Source organism: Thermobia domestica, chromosome 9, assembly GCF_964235325.1.
Source record: "Thermobia domestica chromosome 9, izTheDome1.hap1.1, whole genome shotgun sequence".
Taxonomy (NCBI): Eukaryota; Metazoa; Arthropoda; class Insecta; order Zygentoma; family Lepismatidae; genus Thermobia; species Thermobia domestica.
In genome coordinates, this window is record NC_137462.1 from 40,470,627 (window position 1) to 40,491,018 (window position 20,392).

Below are 20,392 nucleotides of genomic sequence, written 5' to 3' on the forward strand. Positions count from 1 at the left end.
ATATATTATACTGAATAATGTTCGCTCAGCAGCGGACATTATAGAGCTCTTTGACCACGATTTTTTCCGTGAAGATCGACTGTATGGTCCGTCATTTGTGTCATATTTAAATTATATGGCCTCTGAGAAGGGGCAGTTAGAGCGAGTGAGTGATAAAAGTGTATCCGCGTTCTTTTCATTTACGGGAAATCGTGAAAATGTTCAATCAGAACATGATGATGATGATGACTCATTACATATTGATTGGGCACTATTAAATGAAATTAATTTGGATGAACCATTAGAAATTCAAAATTCCGAAACTGACTTGTGGCAAAAATTGCAAGAAATTGAGGAAGAAAATGCGCGTGTTGATCGTCTGAATAATGCACATTATTCAGAAGATATGCGGCCCACAACTTCTCAGCACCTTCCATTGCAAGGGTATGGAGGGAATGAAATAGAGTTTAATATGTTTGAAATTGTGGGGAGAAATGTGAGAGAGTACCCGCGTTTCAATATGAAAGGGGTGGAAATTATTGTAAAACCAACGGTGCAACATGTAATTACAAATCCCATGGATTATATTACATCTATGATGGATTATGCGCTTTCTACCGTTCTGAGGGATACACGGCCCCACGATTTTGTCGGTTTAAGAATAAATTCCTACAGAGATCTCCTGAATAAAGAAGTGTTTGTTCCATGGCGAAAACGTCAAAATTTGAATACCGATGTGGTTCTTAGAACGGTGGAGAACGTACTAAATAGCAACGAATCATTTCTTTTAGGGATTCAATTAGAATTCCGGTTTGACATCGTTGATGGATTACACTGACAGGGTATATCTAAACGCGCAGCGGTAAGAAAATATGCAGAAATGAGTATTTTTCTCAAGGATCATGTGGTGGCCACAAAGGCTAGTGATTTTCTTTGTCTGCCAAAATCCATAGTATATTGGATTACAAAACATGAACAGAGTAAGGATGCACTATACAATATGACCTTGCCTACGAAGAAAACATGGGAAAATAAAGCACAAAAATTGTGTCACGATGCAAAAATGTACGTTGAACGGAAACAGGGATTTGATTTGGAAGATGTAGTTGCTTTTGAAAACTATTTAGTGAAAAAGAATTATCAAATTGTAATATATGAATTACCGGAAAATTCCAGAACACCTGTTGTACGCTACCCAGGAATAAATGCTGAGAAGAAGTTATTTATTTTGTATCAGAGAGGGGATATTGTGGGCCATTTCCAACCCATTAAGAATATTACTTCGGTTATGGGTAAGAGGAAGTTCTGCTGTTTGTGCTTGGAAGGATTTTATGAAACACATGCGGCTCACCAATGTCAGATGAGATGTTTGTACTGTGAACATTTTCATTGTAAAGAAACTAACGCGAAACTAGTACATTGTACACAATGTAATAGAAACTTTGCTGAAGGCACTTGCTTTAATAACCATTTAACACCAAATAAAGTAAAGAAATCCACAAATGATTACGTGAAATTGTGTAACGTATGTGGTGTAATTTACGATGTGAGAAAAAGAAAATCTCCTCATGTATGCGGCGACTGTTATTCAGCGGCGTAGCGTAAGGGAACGCCGGTACGCCCGGCATCCCCTGTTAATAAGAAAAAGTACGTATTTCATTATATATAAATTGTCTGCTTTTAATTATCACAATTATTTCCACTGCAATCTTCTGGCGCGCTCTCTCGACTTACTTTGACAAGAGGAACCTACGCATGCGCGTCGCTCAGATGCACATTTTCTGTCTTTCCTCCTGTCGTATGCTATTTTCCTCGGGCTTCCAGGCCTATTGAAAGCATCGGGGTTTTCGTCTGCTTTCTGTTGAATGCACATGCGCAATACTTCCCTTCTCACTCTTCCTCATCCCTTGCAACCCTACATTCGCTTTAGATAAACGCTGGCATATTCAAGTATTTCCAACTGTATATATTTTGAACTAAGATATAGTTTCTGAACAGAACGTACGAGCCCTAATATAAAGGAAATAGAACAAAACGGAAATGGTTAGTTCAACGCATTTTTGAAGCATGCCGGTTATGTAAATAATAGTATTAAAATAATTATGCCTTAATCGTAACTAAATGCATCGTAATTGTAATCTTCATCGTAAAGGAGCTCACAGACACAGGCATAAATGTAAAGCATTATGTAGAATTACGGTCACCGATCTGGTAGGACAAGAGAGCCACCACTCCCCGTCACTCGCAAAGATTGTACCAGGGCCCTTCAGTCACTGCCACAAATCTCGGGGACAAGGGGAACATGTTCCCTACAATCTTGTTCCCCCCCCCCAATAATCCGATTTGAGATTGTGATGATGATGATTTCTATCCGACTGCCACAAAGGAAACTGATGTCCTTTGACTTGTTTCATTTTTAAAAAAGAATCGTATTTTTTAATATTTCATTGTCATTAATTATTAGTAGTCTATTTTCAACTATTTGTTTAATTCCTTTAACAATTCCTATAATGCTATTGTGGTAATCATAATTTTGCTCAGATAAGAGTATTGTTGCGCCAAATATAGGCCTGATTGATTTTCTTTCATAGTTTTGGGGAAGTCATTATTTGTATTTTTATAAAACAAATGTCCTAAAATTTTAATGTGGATCATTGTGGATGCGTAAGTAGAAACATGTCAATTATTATTATGCATATATTCAAATTTCAGAATGTGCTCACGGCACTGAGTTGTAATAATGATATGTACCACTATTTCATCTACATCACTTGGTATATAATATACGAGTACAACAGGTTTACCTCAGAAATCTGATTCATCTACTGTAATATGAGTCTTTTCTCCCCTCCCCCCACAATAAGCCTTAAAATGTGCCCTCCTGCCGATGTTATAGACAACTCTGCTCCCCTAATCCTCCACAGCATTTTTTTCAACTTCATAAATATTTTGAACATCGTTAAAAAAGGAAAGGATTATGGGAACAGTCTTACCCATCCCACGAACGTTGAAGACAGATTTGCGCCCTTGACTTCAGTATCTGGGCCCCAGTCCCCCAGAGTTGGTTTAAGTGCTTTGTATTTACATCTGCAAATGATATATACACTCAGGCCCATATTCACGAACGGGCGTCTGAGTTCCGGACCCAAGATGACAAATTTTTAGGGGCGATAGTTTTTTTTTGAAAGAACGAGATTGACGTGTGGTATGTGGAGAAAAAAGCCGCCCACGAGAAAGAAATGAAGGGAACGATACTGGAAACAATGTTCATACAAAAGTGGGGCCTAGTTTTCTCGTCACAACGGTAGTGGCAAGAAGGAGCTGAGACAATTGGTTATTAAATTCTAACGTAATCCACGCATTCGCTTCTCTATGCCCCACTAGAACTCCAATTAGGGGGGCTTCCTCCTAAATTTTGTATAACCCTATATTTCCATTCGGAATAGCTATGTATTGCTGCTTGCAGTAGTACTATATCGCACAAATGACTAATTTTGGCATCCCCCTTTCGGAATATCACGCTACGCTACTGCTATTATTGTAGTCTTTGTAAAGTGCACGTAACTGTTGGCCATCGATGTTTCGTTCAAAAGTGTAAACTAAAACGCACTGAACGGTTTTTGTACATTATATTTGATGTGGAAACCATGCTATTAGCACCAAATGAGAAAGGTGAACGGGAGCATGCCGTAAATTTGTGTTGTTGTTTGAATGTATGTTTCCACTGCATAAATCCTGGAGTAGATAGTTTGTGTTTCAAGTGCGCAGATAAAATAACCGGGAACCGTATGTTTTCTTTCACAACAATGAAGTCATTTATTGAACATGTGCTTATGGAAAGGCCAGAGTATCAGATCATTGTGGCACTTGCTCACAATAATTCGCGATATGATGGCCTATTTTGTGTTCGGACACTTATTGAAAAACAAAAAAATAACTTCACATATTCTTACGCACGGTCAAAAGATATTTCAAATTAGTATTAGTAACCGTTTTTATTTTCGGGACACTTTTCTTTATCTTGGTGTAAAATTATCCAAATTACCGAAAACCTTAGGATTGAATGTTAAATTGAAAAAGGAAGATTTTCCATACCTCTTTAATACAGAGGAACATCAAAATTATGTTGGAGAATGGCCGGCATTGCATTATTATGACCCGGACTCACGTAGTACGGCAGACCGGGCAGAACTTATGCTGTGGCATGAAGAGAGAGTACGGAATGGTGATACTTTTGATTTTCGGAAAGAATTGTTGGAGTACTGCCGGAACGATGTGCGTATATTGGCGGAGGCAGTAATTAAATTTACCTCCATGATTGAAGAGAAAACAAATGGTATTCAATGTTTTATTTCCAGCACGACGATCGCTAGTCTAGCAATGTTGACGTACCGGTGTCATCACTTGATTGAAAACACAATTTCAGTTATTCCTCCAAACGGGTTCCAACTTACTCAACAACAGAGTATTAAAGCATTAAAATGGTTGAAGTATATGGAACACGTAACAAAGAGATCTATTGTTACTTCGAATAATGCGTTGGAGGAACGGTTTGGCAGATATAAAGTCGATGGTTTTGACGCTAAAACAAATACTATATACCAGTTTATGGGATGTTTCTGGCACCGTTGTAAAAGCTGCTATAAAGATAATAGAAATAGCATTTTATGCAAAGAAAATGGTGCGTACAACACTTTTGAAAAGAGATACGAACAAACAGTGCACTGCCGCAACTATTTGAAAAAATTAGGTTATAATTTAATAGAAATTTGGGAATGTGAATGGGATGCAATAGTAAAACGTGATAAACATATACAGAATATCCTCGAACAACGGTGCAAACATATTCGTGATCCTCTCATTCCGAAATCTGCCTATCAAGGAGGTAGAACAGAAAATTTCAAGTTATATGTAGACTGTGCAGAGGACGAATACGTAGTTTACGTAGATGTCACTTCGCTTTACTCCGCAACAATGTGTAAACGGGGCATGCCTGTGAATGTACCTAAAGTACACAATGGCCCCAATTTCCCCAATGTGCGAAACATTCATGGACTTGTAAAATGCAGTGTTCTTCCACCCTCCGATTTATATTTTCCAATCCTCCCTTATGTTACGGGAGGAAGATTAATCTTTGGATTGTGTAAATCGTGCATGGATGAACAAAATGATGATGAATGTAAGCACATAGATCTTGAACGTATCATTACCGATACGTTCTGTACCCCCGAACTGCACAAAGCATTAGACAATGGGTATGAGCTAATTGAAATTCATGAAATATGGGAGTTCGATTTATTAGTCCCGGAAAAAGGTGTTTGTGAAGGATTATTTGGGTCATGTGTGAAATCCTTTTTACAAATAAAACAAGAAGCTTCAGGCTTTCCTGCAGAATGCACTACAAAAGAAGAGCAGGAAAAGTACATTGAAGAATATTTCAGGCATGAGGGAATAGAGTTAAATTATGAGAACATAGAATATAATCCAGGCCTGCGCAGTACAGCGAAACTGTTTTTGAATTCGCTGTACGGGAAATGGGGGCAAAGAACAGACCTTTCACAGTGCACAATGGTTGATACAGCAGAGGATTTTTTAAAAATTTTAACAGATCCTAAATATGAAATTCAAGCTGTAACACCAATTGGTGAAACTCATTTAATTGTTCAATATAAAGACTGTGAGAGTGAAAATATCCCATTAGCATTTTCAAATGTTGTGGTTGCGGCGTTTATAACATCATGGGCACGACTGTGGTTGTATGATCTATTAACAAGTGTTGGAGAACAGGATGTAATCTATTGCGATACGGACAGTATCATGTTTATACAAAGAAAAGATGAGCAACTCCCATTAAAATTAGGTTCGTATTTGGGTGGGTTAACAAATGAAGTTCCCGAAGGTTGGGAAATACGTAAAGTAATAGCATTTGGTGCAAAGAATTACGCCTATGCTTTACGCAATGCTAGTGGGGAAATGAAATATGTCTATAAAATTCGTGGAATAACATTAAATCACAGAAAAAGTGATAAAATTAATTTTGATAGTTTTTATGATTTAGTGACGGGGAATCGGAGGCAACTGTAATCGAAATGCCATCCAAAATTGTTCGGAAACCAGATTTGCGCATCTTTTCTCGAAGAGAACTAAAGGACACATCGAATGATGACCAGTAAACGCAGACGAATAGATGCTGACATTGTGACTGACGTACCAAAAAGTGTTACTGTTCCGTATGGCTATAGATCTCATAAATGATTGGCCAGAGACTCGTTTTTTGGGAATAAAAAGCAGAGTTTCTATCACATTGTGTCATTTGCAACGAAGATGTTACGTTTTAAACATCGTGCACTATTCTCATAGCTGGTCCTTCCCGTGGTGGTAAAACTCACTTTGTTAATCGATTAATCAAAGAAAGAAATGATATGTTTAATGTTTCCTTTAAAGAAATTGTATGGTGTTATGGCGCAGTTATACCAAACTTGGACGTTGATGCAAAAATACGTTTTCTGGAAGGAATCACCGATATAAATACTTTCGATATAAGTGAAAATTCATTACTCATATTAGATTATTTAATGTCAGAAACAAATGACGATGTGGCCAATTTATTTACCAAGTACGCTCACCACAAGAAATTAACCGTAATATTTATTTTTCAACATTTATTTCCAAAAAACCGACATGCTCGAGATATTAGTTTAAATGTACATTATATAGTGGTATTTAAGAATCCACGTGATAAGTTACAAATTGAATATTTAGCAAGACAAATTATGCCTCGTGAAAGCAAACAACTCGTGAATGTCTTTGAGGAAGTTACACAAAAAACCACACACGTATTTATTGTTTGATCTTACACAACAAACACATGATGCCCTACGACTGAGAACAAATATATTTCCCAGAGAAATAATGCATGTGTACAGTAGTGTTAAAAACGCGGCCACACCGTTTTATGTTTAGTTAGCATCAAGATGTTGAAGGTAAAACATCAATATAATACGCTCTGCACGCATGCGAAATGCAAGCCATCCGATCGGAAAGTTATTCTTCAAAACGCATCGGGTGACTTGATTCGTACCATATCACAAGTAGCAAAAAATACTATAAAAGGAAATATCCTCATATCATTAATTCAGAAGCAAAGGCTCCGTAGACATAAGAAGATCTTACGTGCTCTCTCCTCAAAACTTTCTCTTAAAAAGAAAAATAAATTATTACTACAGAAAGGTTGTGCATTACTTCCATTAATTCTCGGACCACTCATTGGTGCCTTAGCCTCAACAATTTTTGGAAGATAACATGTCGGAATTACGTAAAGTGCTATTAGTTCCAGAAAATGCACTTCATAGAATACAATCTAATTTAAAGACACATGAAGCACATCAAGCAAGACTAGATAAAGATATGAGCGAAATCTTACATCGTACAGATTTGAGTAGAGAACAAAAATGGAAATTGTAACAGCAAGTATTATATCAATATTTACATTATAAATCGGGTCCCACACCGGAAAATCCTATTGCCTTACCCATTGTTGACTCAGAAAATGCGAGTAGTCGTACAGATAGTGGTATTTTAACTCTTGTAGCTGATATATTACAATCAGTACCAAACACACTTCGAAGAAAAACGGATTTATTACTTAAACAACTCATTAATTCACAGAAAATCTCGTGGGATCAAACAGATACAGTGGCTATCAATGGAAATATCATTCCCGGTTCCAATATTATCGATTTAGTAAATGATGTCGTTCGTACACGGAAATATTTAACACAACCAGTAGGATTACAGTCGTTTAAAACGTTATTGGATGATATTAATGTTCCTCGGGAGTTTATTAGTTCACGTACACCAGGACCTGCTTTTACAACCCCGAAAGTGACTGGCAGTAAAATTCGAAAACGGCATTCTTCTTCGACTGCAGTATCTCCCGCAATTGCAGCTAACGTATTTCGGTATTGGAAAGAATATAAAATGTAAATAAGAAATGACAAAATTATCAAAAATCTATTACAAGTATTCAGATCCTGCATGTTTATCCAGTGTTAGTACATTAGAACGTAAAACAAAATTATCCCGAGAGAAAATTAAAAAATGGTTAGCATCACAAGATGCATATACAATGCACGCTCCAATACGAAAAACATTTCCACGGAAACAATATTATGTTAGTGGTCCTAATGAAACATTACAATGCGATTTGGTAGACATGCAAAATATTGCAAAGTATAATGACGGATATCGCTATATTTTAAGTGCAATTGACATTTTCTCGCGGTACTTGTATTGCATTCCTGTGAAAACAAAGAAAGGGCCTGAAATGGCTAATGCAATAACTTCAATTTTAAACCAAGTGCCATTACTGGTTCTCGTTAAAACTGATTTAGGGTCAGAATTTTATAATCGCCATGTAAAGAAAGTGTTTAAAGATTTTGGAATTAATCATTATAGTATACATTCGGAAATGAAATGTGCGTTAGTAGAAAGAGTAATTCGTACCATTAAAAGTAAAATATATCGTTATTTTACTGCAGAAAATACGTATCGGTACATTGATGTGTTGGATCAAATTGTACACAATTATAATCATAGTTATCATTCAACTATTAAAATGGCACCCGGAGAAGTAAATGATTCAAATATCAATCAAGTGTGGAATACGCTGTACGGAAAGACTGTAAATAATAATAAGAAATTAACTTGTAAATTTCAATCAGGAGATTATGTTCGCATTACTAAATATAAACATAAACTTGAAAAAGGATATTTGCCAAATTGGTCTCGAGAAATATTTCTCGTTGATAAGTGTATAAAATCAAATCCTGTAACTTATAAATTAAAAGACTGGAATGGTCATGAAATTAAAGGAATATTTTATGCTGAAGCAATACAAAAAATATTTCTAAGCTCAAACAAGACCTATTTAATTGAAAAAGTTCTTCAACGTAAGAAGGGGTGAGTTTTCGTAAAATGGTTAGGCTACCCAGAAAGTATGAATTCGTGGATTCGAGTATCTAGTATTCAGTCTGCATAATGAATTCGTCATTGAAACACGGTTTTAACGTGACGTTACCTTCCAATGCAAGTAATACACTTTTTGATAATACAACATCCTCATTTCGAGTAAAACTTGCAAGGGCCATAGATTTAACAGACGGAGAGTGGGTTGTGGGCTTAACACAAATTAATATACCTCAGGGAAAATATCCTGTAACCTTGATTATAATATTTCAACAGAAGTTAACGTATGTGTGGATATTGTAGAACAACAAGAAGAAATTGGACCTTTACTTCGTAAAATTAGTATATTTTACGAGCGGTATGGACGAATCAAAAATATTTTATTTCATAACCCGCAGTACGTGAAAGTTGAAAAGAAATATTTTGATACGATAGAAGTAAACTTAAAAGATGAACTCGGTATAAACTTACCATTTCGGTTTGGAACTTCGAACTTGACACTTCACTTTAAACGAAAATGATTTCTGAAAGCATAGAAGACAGCTTCTACATTACACTGGTTTCAAATGCAAGTACAGACGTTTATCCTAAAAATAGTCCAACCCATTTCATTAATAATTTGAAAAATACTGTACGTTTTCCAATATTATTCATGTTACTTCTGAACCAAACGTTGAATTTATAACACTTTCACCTACTTTGGCTATACAACTAGGTTTTCATGAAAAAAATGATCTCATTATTCAAAAACAGGGATTTAAAAAACCATACTTAGATATTGGATATCCTTTTCAAATTTTTGTGTATACTGAATTTATTGAATATCAATTGGTGGGAGATACGCAAGCTCCCTTACTACGTATTGCATCTGTTGGCAATATGACTTATGGAAAAGTTCAAACGTTACGATATCAAGATATTCACTGTATACCACTCTCTAAATTTTGCTTTAACAGTGTTGAAATACTACTAAAGGACCACGCAGGACGAAATTTACCATTTCGTTCCGGGACATTGACAGTGACACTTCATTTTAAACGTTCTCCTGGAAAATGAAAAAACAACATACGTATTATAAGCGGGGACGTGGCCTTCCCTTCTTTTCAGGTCCAGTTTATCAACGGGGTCATGGGATTGGTAGTTTCTTTAAAGGTTTATTTCGTTTTGCATTGCCTTTATTAAAACAAGGTGCCAAAGCTGTAGGCCGGCAAGCGTTACAAACAGGAATACAAGTTGCAGGTGATGTACTAGAAGACCGTCTATTTAAAGAATCCGTTCGTGCTCGCGTTGAAGAAGCTGGTGAAACATTAAAAACTAAAGCTGCAAAAAAACTTAGTCAGTTGTTAACCGGTGGTGGTAAGAGACGTCCACGAAAACGTAAGGCTCCTGCTAGTGTACAATTCGGTCCTACGGTCAAATGTAATCGAAAATATTCCGGTGATATATTTAGTTAATCATGGCTTTACGCAGTGGAAGTAGTCCTGAATGTTGTACAAGTGAACTTGATTTGTTTACTATACCAATGACTCAAACTGCTATTGAGTCATCTTCCACTGTTGAATATCGTCCGGTTTCTACTTCATCGTCAGAAGGACCAATTGAATTTGTTGTACCTGGTGAAACTGGTGATTTTATTCACACTGCATACTTGTATCTCTATGTAAAATGTAAAATTACAAAAAACGATAATACAAATTTAGTTGCGGCGGATATTGTTGCACCTGTAAATAATTTTCTTCATTCGTTATTTAGTCAAGTTGATGTTTTATTAAACGATAAATTAATTAGTTCATCATTTGGTTCATATCCGTACCGTGCTTATATCGAAACATTATTAAATTATGGTAGTGATGCCGCTCGAACCCTTTTAACTGGGGGATTATGGTATAAAGATACTGCAAACCAATTTAATGTATTAGGTAATGCAAATACTGGATTTACAAATCGTGCCCAGTATGTTAGAAATAGTGCATCATTCGATATGTATGGCCGTATCCATGCTGATATTGCCGGTGTGGGATGTATGCTTCCTAATAAAGTAAGCTTACGTGTAAAATTACATCGTACAAAAGATTCGTTTTGTTTAATGTCTGCTGAAAATACAGCGTATAAAGTCAAACTTGAAGACGTAACACTTCACGTGCGGCGTCTAGATATTGCTGCCGACTTAGCTATGCAAATCAATGCTGGCATGGAACACATTCCGGCCAGGATACTTCTTACTCGTGTTGAAACTCGTACCTATACCTTTCCCGCAGAAGTAAGTTCATATAATCTCGATAATTTATTTTTGGGTAAAGTACCAAAAGGTGTTGTTATAGGTTTTGTATCAAACGCTGCATTTAATGGTCAACCACATGTAAATCCTTTTGAATTTCAACATTTTAACGTTAACAACCTGCAATTACAAGTTGGTTCAAAATCATTTCCACCGACACCACTCACTCCTAATTTTGAAAATGGATTATATGTTCAAACATATTCCACTCTGTTTTCCGGTACCGGTATATATTATCAAGATCATTCACATACAATTTCCCGTGAAGAATTTCGACATGGATACCCTTTGTACCCGTTCATTCTATCTCCAACAGGAACATTAGATGATTCTACGTGGGATGTCATACGTGATTCCCCTGTGAATTTAGTATTATCATTTTCTCAACCTCTACAAAATTCCATTACATGTATTGTGTACGCTCATTTTGACTCTCTCATTCAAATCGATAAAGATAGGAATGTATATACTGATCATACAATGTAAAAGTTCGTCATTTGAGTGCCATGAGGGTTATTGTTCACTTCTCCGTGTTCAACGATAATGATGATCATATTATTATTAAGGAACTTGCAATTGTAAATCCTGATATCCCCTTTGTACAAAGCTGGATTTTTAAACCACCATATTCATTACATGAATTACGTGTGCCGCTCATACTTTCGAATAAACATCTAGTACAACATGATTATGGTATTGACTGGTACAATGGCGATGTAGATTACTCATTGTTACCTACTATATTGAAACAATATTGTGCTAATACATGTACCTTGTATACTTATGGTAAAACACGTCAGGACTATCTGCAGCAACTATTGGAATGGACTGTTGTGAATGTAGAAGATTTACAGTGCCCAAAAGCGTCTTCCTTGGGATTTCATGTTTACTCTTGTGCTTATTTAAAACATAGATTTGGACAATTTAAGTGCTGTGTGCGTGAAGCTTTATTATATGCCGAATACTTAAAAGTGTATGGTTATGTTTTATACGTAAATCCAAATAGTGCAACGTATGTTCCATCAAAAATAAAACAAGAGGAGGAAAGTAAGGATGAAATAGACTAATAAACATGTATAGTGATCAATTATTACAAGTGTTACTAAAGGACTGTATTACCGGTGCAAATGTGATTGGAATTTATCCCATTGATCGTTTACCTATGCTTGTGCAACACCCTGTAGGGCTGATTATTAACTTGGACAAGTCTGATTTACCTGGTAGTCATTGGGTAGCGATCTATATCAATAACAATCAACATGGGTACTATTTTGATTCTCTGGCACAGGGTGTGCCTAAACTAATTCAACAGTTCCTACAAAGGAATTGTAAACTCTATTTTGTAAATACTGTACAACTTCAAGATAATCATTCTCTCATGAGTGGATATTTTGTATTATATTTTTTGTATTATATGATACGTGGTGTTTCATTTGACAAATGTATTGCAATGTTTAATCATAAAAAATTAAAAAAAATAATAAGCTTGTCAAAAAACATGTACAAAACAACGAAAAAGAAAAAAAGTAGATGTTTGTAGATTTTTAGAAATAAATAAATACCAATTTTTTAAAGTTTTATATTTTTATTTCTCCATAAAATATCTCTTTCTTACAATAATTTTAAGATTAGAATGAAAACATTAAACTTGCTATGCCCTTAGTAAGGGTTGAGGATCTCTCATTTTTCCACCAATAATTCAATTGTTGTGCATTTCGATATGCACATGCCGATTTTGATTCTACTTGCTTATGAAATGAACAAATTTCATTACAAACGGTACCTTGTAATTCTGCTAATGGTGGACAACCTTTTCTTTCCACATCCACAACGTTTGCTAACGCAAAGATTTTCTTTATCCAAATGGATTTTTCCCCACCTTTACAAAGGAAAGTTGCATCTGATGCACAAAAATCATACATAATATTCCGAATATGTGATACGAGATAGCCAGTCTTACTAGACTACGACAAGCCATGCAAGTGGTTTGTAAGCCAATCGATTTGTTTTTGGCAACCTATTGGTAAATCGTTAAATTCACATGGTACTTTTACTAAACAACGAAAATTTAATGTATCATCACACGCAGTAAGACAAAATTCACGTATCACAAATTCATTCGGGGAAATCTTAAATCCCTCTATGTCTACAATATACGTTTTATGGCAAACTGAAATTTCACACGAACGTTCCATGACAACTGGAATAAGTTGTCCAATAAATTCAGTATTTTTTAAACATTCACCAGTTTTTAAAATAAAGTTTGTGATTGAAATTTTACGATGCCGTTCATGAAAAATTTCAAAGAGTTCTACTAAAGTCTTATCATTCAACAAGTGCTTTTCAAGAAAAGTTCCAGGATTATGCTGCATACCACTTATTCCATTTGAGCGTAAGTATACAGTTATCGTTTCTAACACACAACTTTCACTAATGTTTTGTCCACAATTCTCACTATCACAATACATGATTACTAATAAAAGGAAATCAAACAATTAAACAATTTACCATATGTCCACGTATTTCCCATAATCTTTTTCTAGTAAAATTTTTAATAGAATGGGTCTATATTCAAAGTCCCACACAAGATCTCGGAAACGTTCTATGAAATTCCATATCATCGCAAAAGGCTGTCCATGCTTTTTTCTGTAAATCGATAATAATTCTTCACGAACTTCAAATTTCGTTACAGCATCTATAGCTTTCCGTTCAAGAGATTCCGTATCCAACAACAAACAATCATGTGTCCATTGACTGCCGTCTCCGAACCCGCAAGCAAAACAAATACATATATCGTCTGGTTTCCAATATATTATACAGTCTTTTATACAATCCAATGATGTACGTTCCACAGTACACTCACATGGCAAATTCAAAAATTCTTCCAACTCCCAATTCTCCACCGGGGAATTACTCACTGTTGGTGAAGGTGTAGGGGGATATTCTTCTATTTCATGATCCACATCAAGTGATGGGAAAACTTCTGTTTCCAGTGGCGGAGGTTGCGGGCTCACCACCGGTTGGGATGTCCCCGATAAAGACGTCAATACATCCGAGTTGGCCGGGGTAACTTCTGTTTCCAGTGGCGGAGGTTGAGGCCTCACCACCGGTTGGGATGAAAATTCTGTTCCCGGTAATACATCCAAGTTGGACGGGGTAACTTCTGTTTCCAGTGGCGGAGGTTGAGGGCTCACCACCGGTTGGGATAAAAATTCTGATCCCGGTAATACATCCACTTTAGACGGAGTAACTTCTGTTTCCAGCGGCGGAGGTTGCGGGTTCACCATCGGTTGGAATAAAACCTCTGTTCCCGGCAAAGATGATAATTCTGTAAGATCACTTTCACCTCTTGTACTAAAATTCAAAGGTTTCGGTAAATCCATGCTTTAAAACCAATCTATAACTCCTTTTCACTAAAAAACACTGGCTATTTAATATGCTTCGTCCATCACGTGATATCCCGTCTTTTATACAATCCAATGATGTACGTTCCACAGTACACTCACATGGCAAATTCAAAAATTCTTCCAACTCCCAATTCTCCACCGGGGAATAACTCACTGTTGGTGAAGGTGTAGGGGGATATTCTTCTATTTCATGATCCACATCAAGTAACGGGAAAACTTCTGTTTCCAGTGGTGGAGGTTAAGGGCTCACCACCGGTTGGGATGTCCCCGATAAAGACGTCAATACATCCAAGTTGGCCGAGGTAACTTCTGTTTCCAGTGGCGGAAGTTGAGGGCTCACCACCGGTTGGGATGAAAATTCTGTTCCCGGTAATACATCCAAGTTGGCCGGGTTAATTTCTGTTTCCAGTGGCGGAGGTTGCGGGCTCACCACCGGTTGGGATAAAACCTCTGTCCCCGGCAAAGATGATGATTCTGCGAGATCACTTTCACCTCTTGTACTAAAATTGAAAGGGTTCGGTAAATCCATGCTTTAAAACCAATCTATAACTCCTTTTCATTAAAAACACTGGCTATTTAATATGCTTCGTCCATCACGTGATATCCCACTCCAACGATCACAATTCCAGAATATTCTCCAACAGCTGCCGCGTTACATGTGCTGAATATTAATGAATCCAACAATATATTACCTTGTTCTACGTGTGTGATCTGCATATTTTATTTCCGAAAGGTCTTTCTGTATTCTGCTTGTCCAATTAACATTTCTTTTTCACCCGAAACATTTATTATATGTCATGTTCTCTATACAACCTCCGGCCGCAGGTGTATACATTATGTGTCATTAATATGCGGGAAAAAGGGTGTATCCATTCTTCAAACTGTCAACCGGCCGTGTATTACGAAGTGCTACCACGTCAAAAAAGACCTCACTGCCTCATTATATATTCTTTACTTTTATCAAACAAACTACTAATGAAATCTTTAAGTTTTACGTCCCTCGTTTTTTGCAGGTTAGGCTAAAGGACACAGTGATGATGAGAGATGAGTGAAATGGTGGAAAGAAGAAAGTGGGAGGAAACAAGAGAACCCCGAGAAAACTCACGAGCACGGGAGAATAGATTAAATAATCTGTACTTGGAAGTCAAACTTAATGCCTCAGAACCTATGTAAAATCTTCTAAGTTTAATTGGGTTTGATTCTGCGTGAATTTGTTAATGAATGACTAATCTATGACCTTTCGGAACCTTAGGATTATATCCTAGCAAGTTAACCAAAGATTACTTGTGAATGTTAACATATGAACACATAATTATCTATTTTTTCTCAGAGAAAATCCTAAGTAGAGATTTTGGGTATACATGAACTTGTATACAGAAATCACTATTATTAATCTATCAAGATAACTTAAAATGAGGCAACATATTACCTCCAAATTAAACACAACATAACCAGAACTTAATTTAAGGACACACAACGCTTGCTTCTTTCATGTTTCTTCTACAATATATCAAAGAATGAAACCATTAGACCTAGGTAAAGGAAATTTTTCATTTTATTTTATTTTATTTTATTTTATTTATTTTTTTTTTTTTTTGCATAACGTCTGTTACTCTAAAAAGAAGAAGGGGAACTATAACCAAAGGAACTTTCTATTTGCTGCTGATGTGCGTTCATAAGCTATTTATCACAAATTGACCTAACTATTTTAAGGGGCGGATTAGAAAAGACGTTAGATATATTTCATTTAAAACTCGTTTGAACATTTAAACATAGCCAATGTATGAATAATTAGTGTGTTTATTCCCATGTTTTGTCAATAGTATATTACCTCTGACTTGGAATAGTGAGGTCGAAGATCACATCTGAAAAAGAAAAGCAATATTCTTTTTTTGCTCCAATTATTGATTGAATTGTAGCTCTAGTTTTTAATTATTTCTCACCTAATTAGCGTTGGTCTTGTTAAACAAAAACATGCTATTGACCACCTCATCTAGAATGTGATTTACCGCAAAATGGTTGCTCTATATAGAGGCAAAATGTCATGATGTGTGAAAGAAAATGCCTTAGATTTTTAATTAATTTGTAATTGGAGAAGAAAATAACAACTACAGGATAACTTAAGGCAAACGCACACATACACAGATACAAGCACGTTAACGCCTACTTTGTCCATAGTCACTACATAAAACATAAGCACCGGTGATTTTCAGAAGCTCGCAATTGTGCCCAGAAAGTCTCCTGTTAGTTATGTTTGTTTCTAGTTTTCAGATAGAGAGTACGTCGAGATGTGTAGGCTAGATCTTTAGAGTTCGTTGTGTATAGTAGTAGCGGTGATCCAGAAATATGACAAATTACGAAAATTGCCTATCGATCCTAGGTAGTTTTGACTTTTAATAATTCAGATTGGTTCCCCTTCTAGGAGTAGAAAAACAAACCAAGGTTAAGAATGAGTTCTCAACTTAAAATGTGATAGCTGTCTGTCGTTCGGGCTAATAATTTGGCCGACAACAAGCAGCTAGAACTTATGTAAGATGGTGCTAGGAGGAACAAAGTATGAACCGATTTAACATGGCTTGGCCCCTACATCGGAATACATCCTGAATATTATCCGGTGCAAATTCAAAATATCATAAGAAAACCTTTGATCTATAAGAATGTATTTCTGTCGAAAAATGGTTTAAAATCCATATCTGTGTGCGGCTCTTGCTTTGGTAATAGGTGCGCCAACTCTGCAAAAGTCCCACATGAACTAGGTGATGACCATGACTATTTAATTACGTAAAAATGATAATTTTGTAAGTAAATATGCGAATGCGTATATACATTTATTTCTCAGCGTAAAATGTACTGTACATAATTATCTGTGTTAATTTGATTTTTAACAACTGAATGAGAACCATATCTTGTATCGCAAGTATTTAATTGCTGGGGTGTGTATCGTGTGTGTATTCATTAAATGAATCCCTGTACCCCTGGAATACTCTTGTATTAAACAATTTTTAAAAATTCGCAAATATGTTCTCGCTGATGTACATAGAGTATGTATCCTTTGATGCAATTACACTTTCTAGTATCATGTAAAGTAGGAGTAAATAATAATAATAATAATAATAATAATAATAATAATAATAATAATAATAATAATAATAATAATAATAATAATAATAATAATAATAATAATAATAATAAGTTTCACTTTCTACTATTTTATACAGTCAAATTCAATTATGACTTCTAGATCTTTCGATCAGTTGTACCTTTCTACCTCTCCCTTAAAAAAAAATACACTATAAGATGGTTACAGGTATTTTATAACCTTATAACTGCTGAGCGCACAGAGCATAGGCTGATCAAAAGGTGCTCACTATACAGGAAAACGAACTACAAAATCGTGAATATTTGACAAATTGTGGAATTTTCCGCCAAACCCGATTTTCGATATATTGTAAATCACAGTTTTCTCCATTTGCATTCCAAAATTCATCTTTTGAATTGGAATATTTTTTCCTGAGTCGAAATCAACACAGACTGCAATAACATATGCCTCTATCCCCGTTTAACGCCAGAGTGCCATGCTAAGTAGGTGGACTTGTGTTGTGGAGCATTTACTGTGTTAGTGATGTAGTGTTAGTGATGTATAATGGCTTGTAGTTGATATTCTGATCTCCTAACCAAGAGCGTTGGTATTACAGTATTTTTTGCAGCCATGGTTTCTAGTCGGTGGTTTGAAGGTTGGGTTCACTGGTGTATCATTTGGTTACACGGAGCTAGGCTCCCATTTGTGCACGCCCTGTTCCCATAATATAAAATAGGTCGATACCGGATAATTTTCACGGTTGTCTGCTGTGGAACATATCTTTCGTAATGTAATTATGGGTTGTGAGAATGGGAATCTACCCCTAACTCCTATCCATAACAGTAGATACACTATGGTACACATTGTTTTATTTATGTTTTTATATACGTTTAGTCGTAAACACTGCAAATAGACATGCTGTACTGTGAAAGGTTTTGCTGTAATAGTAACTTATTTTGTTATTTCTTCTTTTAGAAATAAAGGTATGAAGATTTACAACTACACTTCAGGTACCCTAAATCCCGTTACGTGGGATTATTTTATAAGTGAAGCTAAAAAATGTTCTCTCAAGAATCCTTTATTAAATACATACTGGATTCCTCGTAGAAATCTAACAACAAGTTACTTCAAGTATTACTGTGTCTTCATAATCTTCCAGTTGATTCCGGCCTACGTTATTGATTTATGTTCAATGATCATGCGGAAGAGGCCAAGGTAAGTAATTAGTTTCTAACCTACGCTAATTAAACTTCGTGCTCATTGCTTTTGTTCTGATCTACTTCACAAGTTGCGGAGACGATTTCATTCACATAACTACATAGAAGCAATTTACTTGGTTTCACATAGGTAAATCATTTGTGTATGAAACAAAATATATTTTATATATCAACTAAATTTACTACGAATATAAAGAAGAAGCCAGTTTAAAAAATCCGTTTCCAAACTATGGGTGCCTTTCATGTATTATATAAATTAAAAGGAACAAATCATGTGACCCATTTTACCATAGATTGGGATACAACATTGAAACTCAAAAAAGAGACAGAACTTTCTTAGTTATCTTTATGTCAATATTTTCACAATAATTGCCATTTGGATCGAGCTGAATTTCCAATAAACCCTTAGTTTGAAGTCTTTTAAACAAGAAGTAACAGGATTAGGATTAGTTGCTCTAGTGGTGAAAAATTAAATCATTTTTTAAATTAATTGCTGATTAGTAGTTTACAGTACCGAAGCTACGTGAGACATTGACTTATATCTTAACGTGGGATCCGAACTACATGTGCTTCCAGCTGGAATTGAGCCAAATGATAACTTAGCCACAAATGAACTGAAAACATTTGAATAGATTTGAAATAATAATAATAATGTACAAGACATGAATTGGACTGAGATAGGTATTAAATAGAACAATTAAAGAGAAGAACTAGTAATTCCATTGCATTTAAGATTAAACTAAAAAAAAACGTCTCCTCTTTTACTCAATTGTTTCTCAGAGTAAAGTTTAAAAACAAGTGTGATTCATATATGTTAACTTTAAATAGTAATTGGAATTAGTAAAATTTGACTTGATTGGAAAATCAAATTTACTGCTCAATAATTCAAGAGTACATCACTTGCATGCCACATTATTTCACATAAATGTTGAACTTGTTCAGATATATTTTACATCAAATTATGTCAAGATCAGACAAGTTGTATTGATTGAGTAGAATGATTTCTAGAAAGTTCAAACCCCTAACTTTCATCACCCTGAACTCAGAAGCCATATGACAATATTTAACAAGTGTTTAGAACATTTGAACGTCTATCACAATGACATCTTTGATCTACATCGAATAAGTTAGTTGCAGTAGCGTAACGCAAAAATATCACATAATTATTTTGCCCCCTCCCCCTTCACATGCCCACTATGTTCCTGTAGAAGATAATGGTTAATAAAATCCACGGAACATAATAAAATTTCAATTAAAATTAATACTTACCGAAAAAGACAAAAATTATTATCCCTTAACCTTCGAGTTCTAAGATGATTTTTTAAACTGAAGTTGCTAGAATGGATGAATTTTCACCCAGAACATATTTTTATTTTCTAAAGTAAATAATGTTGTTTACGGAAACGGATATTCCGTATTCAGCTCACTTTTTGTAGCCTATAGTTCTTAGCATTTGTTTCGCGGT

General features: G+C 35.5%; 1 protein-coding gene across 1 annotated transcript in view; it reads left to right on the forward strand.

Moving 5' to 3' along the window:
* The window catches only part of LOC145660797 (putative fatty acyl-CoA reductase CG5065), a 98,088-nt gene that overhangs the window by 73,747 nt on the left and 3,949 nt on the right, over positions 1 to 20,392 (forward strand). The window contains exon 6 of the mRNA XM_081726207.1: positions 18,686 to 18,925. Coding sequence (XP_081582333.1) covers positions 18,686 to 18,925 — 240 coding nt within the window. The remainder of the gene's footprint in view (positions 1 to 18,685; positions 18,926 to 20,392) is intronic.